Source organism: Patagioenas fasciata, chromosome 1, assembly GCF_037038585.1.
Source record: "Patagioenas fasciata isolate bPatFas1 chromosome 1, bPatFas1.hap1, whole genome shotgun sequence".
Lineage (NCBI taxonomy): Eukaryota > Metazoa > Chordata > Aves > Columbiformes > Columbidae > Patagioenas > Patagioenas fasciata.
The window spans coordinates 129,569,568-129,582,290 of record NC_092520.1 but is presented as its reverse complement, the minus strand read 5'-3'; the positions used below and the strand labels follow the sequence as shown (position 1 = coordinate 129,582,290).

General features: G+C 45.7%; 1 protein-coding gene and 1 gene segment (V, D, J or C); both read left to right on the top strand.

The window, feature by feature from the left end:
• The window catches only part of LOC136107982 (T-cell receptor beta-2 chain C region-like), a 69,022-nt gene that overhangs the window by 16,069 nt on the left and 40,230 nt on the right, over positions 1-12,723 (top strand).
• LOC136107992 (trypsin-like) lies at positions 304-7,137 on the top strand. Its single transcript, XM_071803618.1, has 5 exons — positions 304-340; positions 4,303-4,471; positions 5,075-5,328; positions 6,111-6,247; positions 6,988-7,137. The coding sequence occupies exons 1-5, from the start codon at positions 304-306 to the stop codon at positions 7,135-7,137; spliced, it is 747 nt and encodes a 248-aa protein (XP_071659719.1).

Sequence of the window (12,723 nt, the reverse complement as noted above, 5' to 3'; positions counted from 1 at the left end):
TGGCATCTCACGTATCTGCATCTAAAGCACTGACTGTTAGTCTCAGAGTGAACACAAGGACATAGAAAAGGTGATCTTGTTGGAACAGATCAAAGATATGTCTGTCCCACCATCCTGTTTGCAGAAGTGGTCAACGGTGGACTGAGTGTAAGTACAAAAAACAAGTTTGCAGTGATATTTCCTTGAACCACTTGCCCATAGTCCAAAAATTCACAGCAGCTTTAGGACTTCCTAAGCCAGAGGAATTATCTTTGTGCTTCATAGTCCTTAAGAGAGAGACAGTCTTTTTCTGAAGCTACGGACATGTTTCACTACTCCCGGGTCAAGAACCCCTACGAAGGTATTCGTTCCACATTTTGTGACAGAAGCAAGTATGAACAGACAGCAGCCAAAAGAAGTTACAGTGCTATGCCTTAAAACTTTTGCAAACTGAAAATGGACTTCACTTTCCCACAACAGACTACCTTGCAAATATCCTCAGAAAATGAGTTTCCTTATAAATTACAAGGGCAGAAGTAAAGAATGTACTCACCAGCCACACCAACAAAGGCGACAAACAGTATGTACTTCATGATCTTGACACAGCCTCAGACTCAGACTGGTGGACTGGAAGTGTGAGCTGCTAGAAATACATTTTTAGAAATGGCCTTATCTCTAGCCCAAGGTTTTCTCCAGACAAGAAGTACAGAGTGGGAAAATTTAAAGATGCAAATGTGGGCACTACAGGCACTGGTAGAAATAAAAATAACATATCAGTTAATCATAAACTTTTCCTAAGATAGAGAGGTATTTTAAATTATTTCAGAGGGCAACCTTCAATTTAAAAATACATTTGGCCTTTGGAAGATGTGTAGTTATTTCCTTGTCTTGTTCTTACATGCAGCACCTGTTGATAGCCAATTTTATGAGGTGCAACAAGGCCAAGTGCCGGGCCCTGCACTTGGATCACAACAACGCCATGCAACGCTATAGGTTTGGGGAAGAGTGGCTGGAAAGCTGCCTAGTGGAAAAGAATCTGGGGGTGTCAGTTGACAGCCAGCTGAATATGAGACAGCAGTGTGCTCAGGAGGCCAAAAAAGCCAACAGCATCCTTACGTGCATCAAGAATAGTGTGGCCAGGAGTACGGAAGTGATCATCGCCCTGTACTCAGTGCTAGTGAGGCTGTACCTAGAATACTGTTTTCAATCTTGAGCCCCTCACTACGGGCAAGACAACGAGGAGAGAGTTCAGAGAAGGACAATGAAGCTGGTGAAGGGTCTGGAGAACAAGTCTTACGAGGAGCAGCTGAGGGAAATGGGGCTGTTTAGCCTGGAGAAAAGGAGGCTGAGGGGTGACCTTATCGCTCTCTACAGCTACCTGAAAGGAGGTTGTTGCATGGAGGGTGTTAGTCTCTTCTCCCAAGTAACAAGTGATAGGATGAGAGGCAACGGCCTCAAGTTGCACCAGCGGAGGCTTACATTGGACATTAGGTAAAATTTATTCACAGAAAGAGTTTTCAGGCCTTGGAACAGGCTGCCCAGGGTAGTGGTTGAGTCACCATCCCCGGAGGTGTGTAAAAGACGCGTAGATGAGTTTCTTAGGGACATGGTTTAGTGCCAGAGATAGGCTAACTGTTGGAACTTGATGATTCTGAGGGTCTCTTCCAACCAAAATGATTCTATGATTCTATGGCCACTGAACTGAGATAAAGTAAATACATTTGTCCAGGCTGATGCAAGATCCTGGGAAAGGGAAACCTGGTGTGAGCATGGGCTGGCAGAGAGAAGGTTTCCCAGGAGCATGAAGTGGAGGAATTTCTCACGCTAGTCCTTGTACATCTCACAGAGCTGTGCGGTGGAGGGACTGTTGATTTTCTCTCCACAAGTCCATCCTGTCTGGGAAGAGCTTGTTGAAACACGCCCCATTTGACATAAGAACGATAAATCCCCTGTTGCGGGAGGCCAGGAGAGTGTCTGAGGATGGGTTTTGCATCCTTTGCTCTTTGGCATCTGTAATCAACAGGCTCCTGGTTCACAGTGTTCCAGTGCAGTGGTCTCCAAAGTGTGCAAGAGAGTACACCGGGTTGTGGGAAGAAAACATTAGAACTTCAGTATTTTATCTATATAGTTACCATTTATTAAATATACACACACTTGAAATATGTTACTGATCAGAAATGTTTGGAGACTACTATTCTAGTGGTTTCAGTGAATATCTTCCATGTTCGTTCTTACATTCTGCTTTAAACATCAGCCTCCAACTCTACAGAACCTTCGTGTTCTCCCTGATTTCTTCACTACCAAGGCTTTCTTCTTCCCTTACTAACCCCTGCTTCCCTTCTTCTACTTCTCACAGATCACTGGATGACCCCAGTTCAAGTTTTATATTAGTCATTTAGCCTAAGTAAATGTGTTTTAGATAGAGTGAATCACTTAGAATTATAAGGTCACACCATTTTTAATATACTGTCTGCTTAGTTCCTTAGTTAGCTGAACTTGATGAAATCTTAAACTGTACGTCGTAAAGCTCCTCTCATGTTCACCAACCTTGTATCTACCTAAGTGAAAACAAAGCAGCTACAAACCTTCAACACCGCCCACAAGATAATGCCTGTTTTGCACTCTGCTGGGCAAAAGAGGACTCTTTCAGACAAAATAACACCTTCAAGGCCAGCATGAAGCAGAACAAGAGGCAATTGGCACAAATTAAAATACCTAAACTGGAATTCCATCTGACCGTAAGAAAACTCATTTTTAGCATTGTTTCACTGGGAACAGAGAGATTGTTCCATCTCTTTATCAGAGAGCCAGCTAGAAGTCCTGGCCTTGGACTTGTCCTTAAGCATGAAGGTAAATTTCTATCTGGACAGTACCTCTGTGTGCACCAGTCCTCCAGGACTCAAGAAAATGAAATTCTCATTTTTGCCACAGAAGAATTTCAGTGTATCGTTGATTCTAATTTCAAATTCTAATTTCTCTCACCTAATCTAAATAAACTTTCTACTCCATTTCTTGACCAATTATTTGCGAGCCCTGGCCAGGGACTCCTCCAAGGAGCTGTAGTACTTGTTTTGGGCTTTGAATTAATATCTGTGCACATTTTTCCTACAAACAAGTGTATTAACTCAAGAAAATGAATTTGTTAGAACGGACTTAACAAACTCATCATTGAGAGATATTTTTGTGGGTTTTTTTTTTTCTTTGTTTGTTTTTCTTGGTTGTTTTTGTTTTTTTTTTTTTTTTTTGTTGCTATCAACAGGTGCTGCATGTAAGAACAAGACAAGGAAATAACTACACATCTTCCAAAGGCCAAATGTATTTTTAAATTGAAGGTTGCCCTCTGAAATAATTTAAAATACCTCTCTATCTTAGGAAAAGTTTATGATTAACTGATATGTTATTTTTATTTCTACCAGTGCCTGTAGTGCCCACATTTGCATCTTTAAATTTTCCCACTCTGTACTTCTTGTCTGGAGAAAACCTTGGGCTAGAGATAAGGCCATTTCTAAAAATGTATTTCTAGCAGCTCACACTTCCAGTCCACCAGTCTGAGTCTGAGGCTGTGTCAAGATCATGAAGTACATACTGTTTGTCGCCTTTGTTGGTGTGGCTGGTGAGTACATTCTTTACTTCTGCCCTTGTAATTTATAAGGAAACTCATTTTCTGAGGATATTTGCAAGGTAGTCTGTTGTGGGAAAGTGAAGTCCATTTTCAGTTTGCAAAAGTTTTAAGGCATAGCACTGTAACTTCTTTTGGCTGCTGTCTGTTCATACTTGCTTCTGTCACAAAATGTGGAACGAATACCTTCGTAGGGGTTCTTGACCCGGGAGTAGTGAAACATGTCCGTAGCTTCAGAAAAAGACTGTCTCTCTCTTAAGGACTATGAAGCACAAAGATAATTCCTCTGGCTTAGGAAGTCCTAAAGCTGCTGTGAATTTTTGGACTATGGGCAAGTGGTTCAAGGAAATATCACTGCAAACTTGTTTTTTGTACTTACACTCAGTCCACCGTTGACCACTTCTGCAAACAGGATGGTGGGACAGACATATCTTTGATCTGTTCCAACAAGATCACCTTTTCTATGTCCTTGTGTTCACTCTGAGACTAACAGTCAGTGCTTTAGATGCAGATACGTGAGATGCCAACCTAAGCCTGATCACCTTATTTTCGGGAGCAGCAAATGAATGTCCATTACACTTGCCCACCACTGCTCCCATGAGTTTTTACAGAAGTAGAGCCTGCAGGTGAGATGCCTCAAGCAGTCGCAGGCGCACAAGATTCCTTACGCCAGATGTTGACATACATCACTCCTTATCTCTCAGTTGCCTTTCCCGTCAACACTGACGATGATGATGACAAGATCGTCGGAGGCTACACCTGTGCAGCGAACTCTGTCCCCTATCAGGTGTCCCTGAATTCTGGCTATCACTTCTGTGGAGGCTCCCTCATCAGCAGTCAATGGGTTGTTTCAGCTGCTCACTGCTACAAGAGGTGAGTGGAAAAAGAATATTTTCTTCCATAACTTACTTCTTTCTTCCAGTTCACTTCTAGCAGGAATTCTGATCTGTGAGAGCCAAATATGTGACTCCCTTCTGAGAGAAGGCAACCAAGGCATGCGTGGCTCATTCAGGAAGCTGGCAGAAGGCATCATAAGGGGTTTTTCACTTCTGCAGATGTTTCTCTGAAAGCAGAGCACTTTCTGAAATGACAATGCGATAATCTAGCAGCAGGTTATGGGCTGTGATTTCTTATAATTGCATCAGTCTTGGTAAGACTTAGCCACTGGAGAACAGGAAGAGGAATGAGGCAAGGGTGACAGCAGTTTGCCTTTTTCCAGAATGTTTGTACAAAGTACTGTTATATATTTAACTTGTCCCAGCTCAACAAAATAAACCTGCAGAAATTCACCACCTCTACTGGGAGTGGGTAAGATTTCAGTGTCGGCCCCCAGGACTTATTGCAGGACAAGAAGGATAACCTGAATTAAAACAGCTACGCCAATAGTGATGTTGAAGTGAGTGCGTACGGTGACAGGGAGGTTTCTCGTTGCCTGTCGGAAGCAGTAAAGTGTATGCCATTCCTGCTCTTTTCCAGTCGCATCCAAGTGCAACTTGGGAAACAGAACCTGGCACTCACAGAATCGACAGAGCAGTTCATTAACGCAGCTAAAATCATCCGCCACCCTAATTACAGCTCCATAACACTGGACAACGACATTATGCTCATCAAGCTCGCCAAATCAGCCCAGCTCAGCCGAGCTGTCCAAACAGTTGCTCTGCCAACCAGCTGTGTGGCCGCAGGCACCACATGCCTGATCTCTGGCTGGGGCAACCTGCTCAGCTATGGCAGTGAGTACTCTGTGGGAACGTTCAACATCATGAGGGCCTGGGAGACGCTCTAAGATGTCACCATTAAGTCCAAGTAGTATAGGGTAAAGCACAGAGAAGTGCTGTGGGACAGGCCTTTTTGAGGGATCAGTGTCTGTAGGATGGTAACCATCTAAGTGCTTCAAAGGCAAGCCTTTATAAGGTACTTGCTCTTGTTCTGTGTTGCAGACATGGAATCACTTCAGTCACCAGGATGTTCACACTGCCATCAATTTTGTGGCCTGGTGCCACCAGCTGTGCAGTGCCAAGCATTAGCAATTTAACGGATGTCCATAGAGTTGTCAGTTCTCTGAGAACAAGATCAAAATCTGTGACTGTCAATCTCAAATGCCTACAAGAGAGCTCCCTTCTCCTACACCAATGGTCAGAGGTGTGGACAGTGACTCATGTCTCATCCACTGGTGACAACTAAACCTGCACCAGAGGAGCAGTTGGTTTTCCTGAGGCCCAGGTTTCCTCCAACATACATGCTACAAGAAAAGCTTTTAGCTCCACACTTGCCAGCTGATGATTTTCCAGGTATCAGAAAAATAAATGTGGCTGCAGTGTAAAATGGTGGACCCATGGATAGAATCTGTTCCATCTAAAGAAAAGAAATCCATGCTGCAATAACTCTCCAGAGGAAAAATGACGAGGGCTAAAATAGGATGTTCAGTGATTACTTTTCTGCTAAGAAAGACCTTCTCTGGGCTCTGAAATGGGCTCAGAGATGTCATCAACCATCTCTCTCTATTTTCTCATAGCTCAGTATCCAGATGACTTGCAGTGCCTGGATGCTCCTGTACTCACCTCAAGCCAGTGCAACCGAGCCTACCCTGGGGAAATTACCAGCAACATGATATGTGTAGGATTCCTGGAGGGAGGAAAAGATTCCTGCCAGGTGAAACTCCGACCTCTCCTTTCCCATGTGTTTCTCTCCCGCCTTTTGCTGGTAGAAGAGGCCATCATATTAAGGGAATACGTTATCCCCACTGCGCTGGCATGTCTGAATGTGGTGATTTCCTGAACAACAGTAGAAACTTAGGGTGCAAGTTGCTTATTGAGTGAGGCTGGATTTTTTCCCACTCAATTAGTGATTTTCCCTTTTTTGAGACGATAGTCTGCCCTAAATCTCCACAGGCAGACTATGCCGCCTCCTGCACCTCAGGCTGTTGAACACGGGGGAGTGCCGCACCAGAGAGGCAATAGTAATCACAGTGACTTTAGAGCCTGGGTCGCAAACCTTAGTTTTGGACTCACCAAAAATGAAATGACCAGTATGTCAAGATCGGGGCAGTCTGGAAAATGAACACACTTCACAATTGCTCTGCCTTTACATGTGCCTAACTCCAAGGACATATTTGGCAGAATAATGTTTAAGGCACACATATCCTAAGCATCTGCCAAAGACTGCATATGTCAAAATCAGGCAGCTTACTCATCCTTAGCTGCGGTGCCCTTGGAGCTAAAGTAAGGCACAGTAGTATCAGGGGTAGAGCCATAATCAGAAATGACCTTTCTAGAACTTCTGTGTGGAAAAAGCCCAGTGGAACTCGTTGAATGCCCATGATTTCTGGGATCTCTGGCTCATCACTCATGCTGATACCATTTGCTGAATAACCGTATCTTTTATCTCCACAGGGAGATTCCGGAGGTCCAGTAGTCTGCGACGGGCAGCTCCAGGGCATTGTTTCTTGGGGTATTGGATGTGCGCAGAGAGGCTATCCTGGGGTTTACACTAAGGTTTGCAATTATGTCTCCTGGATCGAAGCAACTGTGGCTGCAAACTGAGACTCTCTTGTTCTATGCATCCTGGTTTGTCTCATCATTTCCTTCTGTTTTGGGACTGGAGAGACAAAAATGATTAACAAAAAAAATAATAAAGACTTTCAGGCACCTCTTCTCTGTGCAACGTTTCTCTGGGTACTTCCATAGGCTATGGTATGGAGAAAAGAGGCAGAGAATATCATGCTGGGAAAAATATTTACTATTTATAGTGCCTCTCAACTAGCACCATCTTGGAAGATTTTGCAGGTTCATTTTCAGGAGTCTTTCAGTCAGTTACAGGGAGCCATCTCTGGAGCAAAACATCTTTTCTGTTTATCAGGTGAAAACTCTACTTGCGGAATGAAACAATCTCTTGCTAGAGCTTGCTCTGTTCATGTGCCTGTGCCACTGGAGCTGCTGCCTGTACCTGGCTTGAAGTTCTCCTAACCCCAGCTCACACAGGAATTGGAAGTCCATGAAATTGCTGCCGCAGTTACCAATGGGCTGTGGAGCTGTGTTTAAAAAAAAAGAAAAAAAAAAAGTAGAGAATTTGAGTAAAAGAAAAGTATAGAAAAAGCAGAGAATAGGTGAAATGGGGAATGGGGAGAATTTTCAAAGAAATCTGACACGAGAAAGAGGAGAGGAGAGGAGAGGAGAGGAGAGGAGAGGAGAGGAGAGGAGAGGAGAGGAGAGGAGAGGAGAGGAGAGGAGAGGAGAGGAGAGGAGAGGAGAGGAGAGGAGAGGAGAGGAGAGGAGAGGAGAGGAGAGGAGAGGAGAGGAGAGGAGAGGAGAGGAGAGGAGAGGAGAGGAGAGGAGAGGAGGAAGGAGGAAGGAACAAGTGCTGTTTGCTGACAGAGAGGTTTGTGCCTGACACTCTCAGATGTTTTGTCACTGAGATAGCTCTTAAGAGAGTGACAGGTGCCTGACTCATTGAGATAGGCACCATATACGAACAGAATCAGATCATAGTTTTGTGTCCCATTGTTCTGGTGAGGTGCGGAAATCACTTACAACCTGTGGGGTTATAAAGAAGGTATGTTTATTCAGTGCTGGGCACACGGGGGATAATTCCACCCAAGATGTGTGCAAATTTCCAGCAGCCGCAAACTTGGTTAAATGCTCTAAAGTATTACATACTCATGAAAATTCCCCAGATGCAGGACCCTGCCCTTCCCCTCATGGAACACTGAGAGACCCCTCTCAGCCCAGTTCCCCAGCCTGGTTGAGGTCTCTCTGCATGCTGGCAAAACCATCGGGTGTATCAGCCACGCCCCTCAGTTCTGTATCCTCTGTGAACTTGCTGAAGGCATATTCCGTCCATCCTATAGGCCATTAATGAAGGTGTTGAACAGTATTGAACTCAGTATCAACCCCTGGTGTAAACCACCACAGACTGACTTCCAGCTGGACCATCTGCCACCGCTTGCAAGCCTCTGGCACTGGATGTGAAGTCAGTTTTTAATCCACTGCACTGTCACTTACGTAACCAATAATTTGCCTGCTTCTCTGTGAGGATGTAAGATGGACGCACTTGACCCCTGTCCGCCCAACCAAATCAGCCACAGTTTGCTACAGGCACTAGAGGAAGTAAGGGTCTGAGCTGTAGCCAGGTCAAGAACTCCCTTTTAGGAAACACACACGGAAGCAGAACGGCACACTGAACAACAGTAAGTTGTGAGTGCAGATGAGTCTCGTGCATACCTTTCTCACTGTATGCAATTTGACTGCTAGCCAACCACTTAATTCCATACCTGTGGCAGCCTGGTTGAGCCTACTTTGAGCTCTCTTTGCCAAACAAGGGTGTCTGTATGGCGATGATCTTCTACTTCTCACAGATCACTGGATGAGCCCAGTTCGAGTTTTCTATTAGTCATTTAGCCTAAGTAAATGTGTTTTAAATAGAGTGAATCACTTAGAATTATAAGGTCACGTCATTTTTAATATACTGTCTGCTTAGTTCCTTAGTTAGCTGAACTTGGTGAAATCTTAAACTGTATGTCGTAAAGCTCCTCTCATGTTCACCAACCTTGTATCTACCTAAGTGAAAACAAAGTAGCTACAAACCATCAACACCACCCACAAGATAATGCCTGTTTTGCACTCTGCTGAGCAAAACAGGATTCTTTCAGACAAAATAACACCTTCAAGGCCAGCATGAAGCAGCTATGGACCATCAACAATGTCTGCAGCTAAACAAAACAACGACCTGTCTCAGTGCAGTCAAAGAATCCAATGAGAAGCAAGAGGACCCCAGACTCGAATATTACTATTGGACTGAATCATCGTGTGAGGGGTGGGAAATGGTCTGTAAGGGTGTAATTTCCCAGGGACTTCTATGCTCAGCTCAGCTCCTCTGTGAAGGCACAAATGCTCGAGCTGACACTGCTGCTGTACTATTCTAGTAAATGGTTTATTTCTACGAACTTTGATACCTGAAGGATTACTTCAAGAGACCTAGGATCCAGACTTCGGAGCAACCTGCAGGGGGCTGAGATGCAGCATGGTGAAATTTTGACATCCTAGCCAAATGAGAAAAGTAATTGGGTGTGCACATGTAATCCTCTGGCCATGAACACATGTAATCCCTTACCTGTTTTCCCTTTACCCTCTGTCATGGAGGTACCCCAAAAGTCAATTTAGACAGACAATAAGCTCCAAAGAGACTTTATTCTAACCAGAACTCTTTATCAGAGAACCAACTAGAAATGGGGTTTGTCTAAAATTATTCAGCACTCCAACAACATTACAAAACACATATTCAGATACCGTTTAGGAGTTCAGCTACGACACAGCCAACTCAAACTCAGCAGATCAAATCCCACAACTCTGGAGGGATGATTGACATTCAGTTGCGGAGGGGAGCTGCTCTGGAGCCAACGTGGTCTGCAGCAAAGCAGCAGATCTCAGCACAAGGAGGATTTTCCCGAAGCAGGGGAACGCCGAGGCAAGTGCCAGGAACCGCCAACTCTCGTGAGAGTTACTGATAAGGCCTGGGCATTGCCAGGGCCACAGTGACCATGCCTATAAAAAACAGCCTAGGGAGCGCTAGCAACTGGAGTGTGGCAAACAGAGCGGGACATAGCAGCTTGTGTGGCAGTTTGCATGGAAGGGCGTGCAGGAAGGGCGGAGAAGCTCAGCCAGGGAGTAATTGTATCCACCTGGCAGAAAGCCATGTCTTCCGTAAGGTTGGCCTCCAACACAAGTGATGCCGCTGTCCAGACCAAGATCTGGTGGGAAGACGCTGTCACCCAGGCGTCAGGCTGCAGGGTGCGCCCCGCTCCTACGCCGATACTGGATGGCATCAGTGAACACAGCCATGGGCAATGTGCCCACGTAGAGGGACTCCTCCGCTGAGTGACAAAGCTCCAGGGAGAGGTGAGTAGGTTGAGGAATATCAGGCAGAGTGAAAGACCACTGGGAGTTGCACCCTACCTTCCCTGGGATAGGCCCAGTGGGTAGACAGGGTGCATTGTATAGAGGGCTCACTACTCTCCGCATGGTGGAACTTAGTGACTCAAGGGATAGGGGGCAATGGCAGCATGTTCCTGCCCGACGCAGAAGGAGGAGGGTCTCCACTGTGACTACTCCACCTTCCCAGATTCCCTTGCACAACAGTCGTGAGGCTCTGCAAGTGCAACCGAACAACAATATTGAGGAAGATGGTTCAACTAAGTCGAGGGTGCCGCAGAGGACAAGTCGATCTGCACCCTCGATCAAAACAGCTGCTATAAAGGAAAAAAAGATGGGTCATTGTCATGGGAAGGGAACAGAAGGCTCGATATGCAGACCGGACCCACTTCTTAGAGAAGTCTGGTGCCTCCCTGGGGCCAGGGTTAAAGACATGAAGAGAAAACTTCCTGGCCTGGTAAGGCCCTCAGATTATTTTCCACTACTACTTTTTCAGGTGGGCAGCAATGAGACTGCAATGGGAAATCCGAAGGCAATCAAGCGGGACTTCAGGGCCTTGGGACGACTGGTTAGGGGATCAAGAGCACAAGCAGTGTTCTCCTCTGCTCCCCTAGTTGCAGGGTGTGATGAGGGATGATAGAGGAAGACCCAGGCAGATCAATACCTGGCTGTGGAACTGGTGTCCCCAGCAGAATTTTGGTTTTTTGATCATGGGTCGGTTTACATAACACCTGGCCTGCTAGCAACAAATGGGAGGAACCTGTCTCAAAGCGGGGAAAGGATCCTCAGACAGGAGCTAGCAGGGCTCATTGAAAGAGCTTAAAACTAGGTTTGAAGGGGCAAGGGGAGAAAACCAGGCAGAGCAGAGACAAACCCAGGGGTGGTGTGCCAATGGGGTGAGGCCAATTTTATGAGGTGCAACAAGGCCAAGTGCCGGGCCCTGCACTTGGGTCACAACAACGCCACGCAACGCTACAGGTTTGGGGAAGAGTGGCTGGAAAGCTGCCTAGTGGAAAAGAATCTGGGGGTGTCAGTTGACAACCAGCTGAATATGAGACAGCAGTGTGCCCAGGTGGCCAAAAAAGCCAACAGCATCCTTACGTGCATCAAGAATAGTGTGGCCAGGAGTACGGAAGTGATCATCGCCCTGTACTCAGCGCTAGTGAGGCTGTACCTAGAATACTGTTTTCAATCTTGAGCCCCTCACTACGGGCAAGACAATGAGGAGAGAGTTCAGAGAAGGACAATGAAGCTGGTGAAGGGTCTGGAGAAAAAGTCTTACGAGGAGCAGCTGAGGGAAATGGGGCTGTTTAGCCTGGAGAAAAGGAGGCTGAGGGGTGACCTTATCGCTCTCTACAACTACCTGAAAGGAGGTTGTTGCATGGAGGGTGTTGGTCTCTTCTCCCAAGTAACAAGTGATAGGATGAGAGGCAACGGCCTCAAGTTGCACCAGCGGAGGCTTACATTGGACATTAGGTAAAATTTATTCACAGAAAGAGTTTTCAGGCCTTGGAACAGGCTGCCCAGGGTAGTGGTTGAGTCACCATCCCCGGAGGTGTGTAAAAGACGCGTAGATGAGTTTCTTAGGGACATGGTTTAGTGCCAGAGATAGGCTAACTGTTGGAACTTGATGATTCTGAGGGTCTCTTCCAACCAAAATGATTCTATGATTCTATGGCCACTGAACTGAGATAAAGTAAATACATTTGTCCAGGCTGATGCAAGATCCTGGGAAAGGGAAATCTGGCGTGAGCATGGGCTGGCAGAGAGAAGGTTTCCCAGGAGCATGAAGTGGAGGAATTTCTCACGCTAGTCCTTGTACATCTCACAGAGCTGTGCGGTGGAGGGACTGTTGATTTTCTCTCCACAAGTCCATCCTGTCTGGGAAGAGCTTGTTGAAACACGCCCCATCTGACATAAGAACGATAAATCCCCTGTTGCGGGAGGCCAGGAGAGTGTCTGAGGATGGGTTTTGCATCCTTTGCTCTTTGGCATCTGTAATCAACAGGCTCCTGGTTCACAGTGTTCCAGTGCAGTGGTCTCCAAAGTGTGCAAGAGAGTACACCGGGTTGTGGGAAGAAAACATTAGAACTTCAGTATTATATCTATATAGTTATCACTTATTAAATATACACACACTTGAAATATGTTACTGATCAGAAATGTTTGGAGACTACTATTCTAGTGGTTTCAGTGAGTATC

Bases quoted from the DNA above. Each gene is read 5' to 3' on its own strand.
- LOC136107992 (XM_071803618.1), top strand. From the start codon at position 304: ATGTTTCACTACTCCCGGGTCAAGAACCCCTACGAAG. The intron at 5,329-6,110 runs GTGAGTACTCTG...ATTTTCTCATAG, and splicing joins CAACCTGCTCAGCTATGGCA to CTCAGTATCCAGATGACTTG. The intron at 6,248-6,987 runs GTGAAACTCCGA...TTATCTCCACAG, and splicing joins GAGGAAAAGATTCCTGCCAG to GGAGATTCCGGAGGTCCAGT.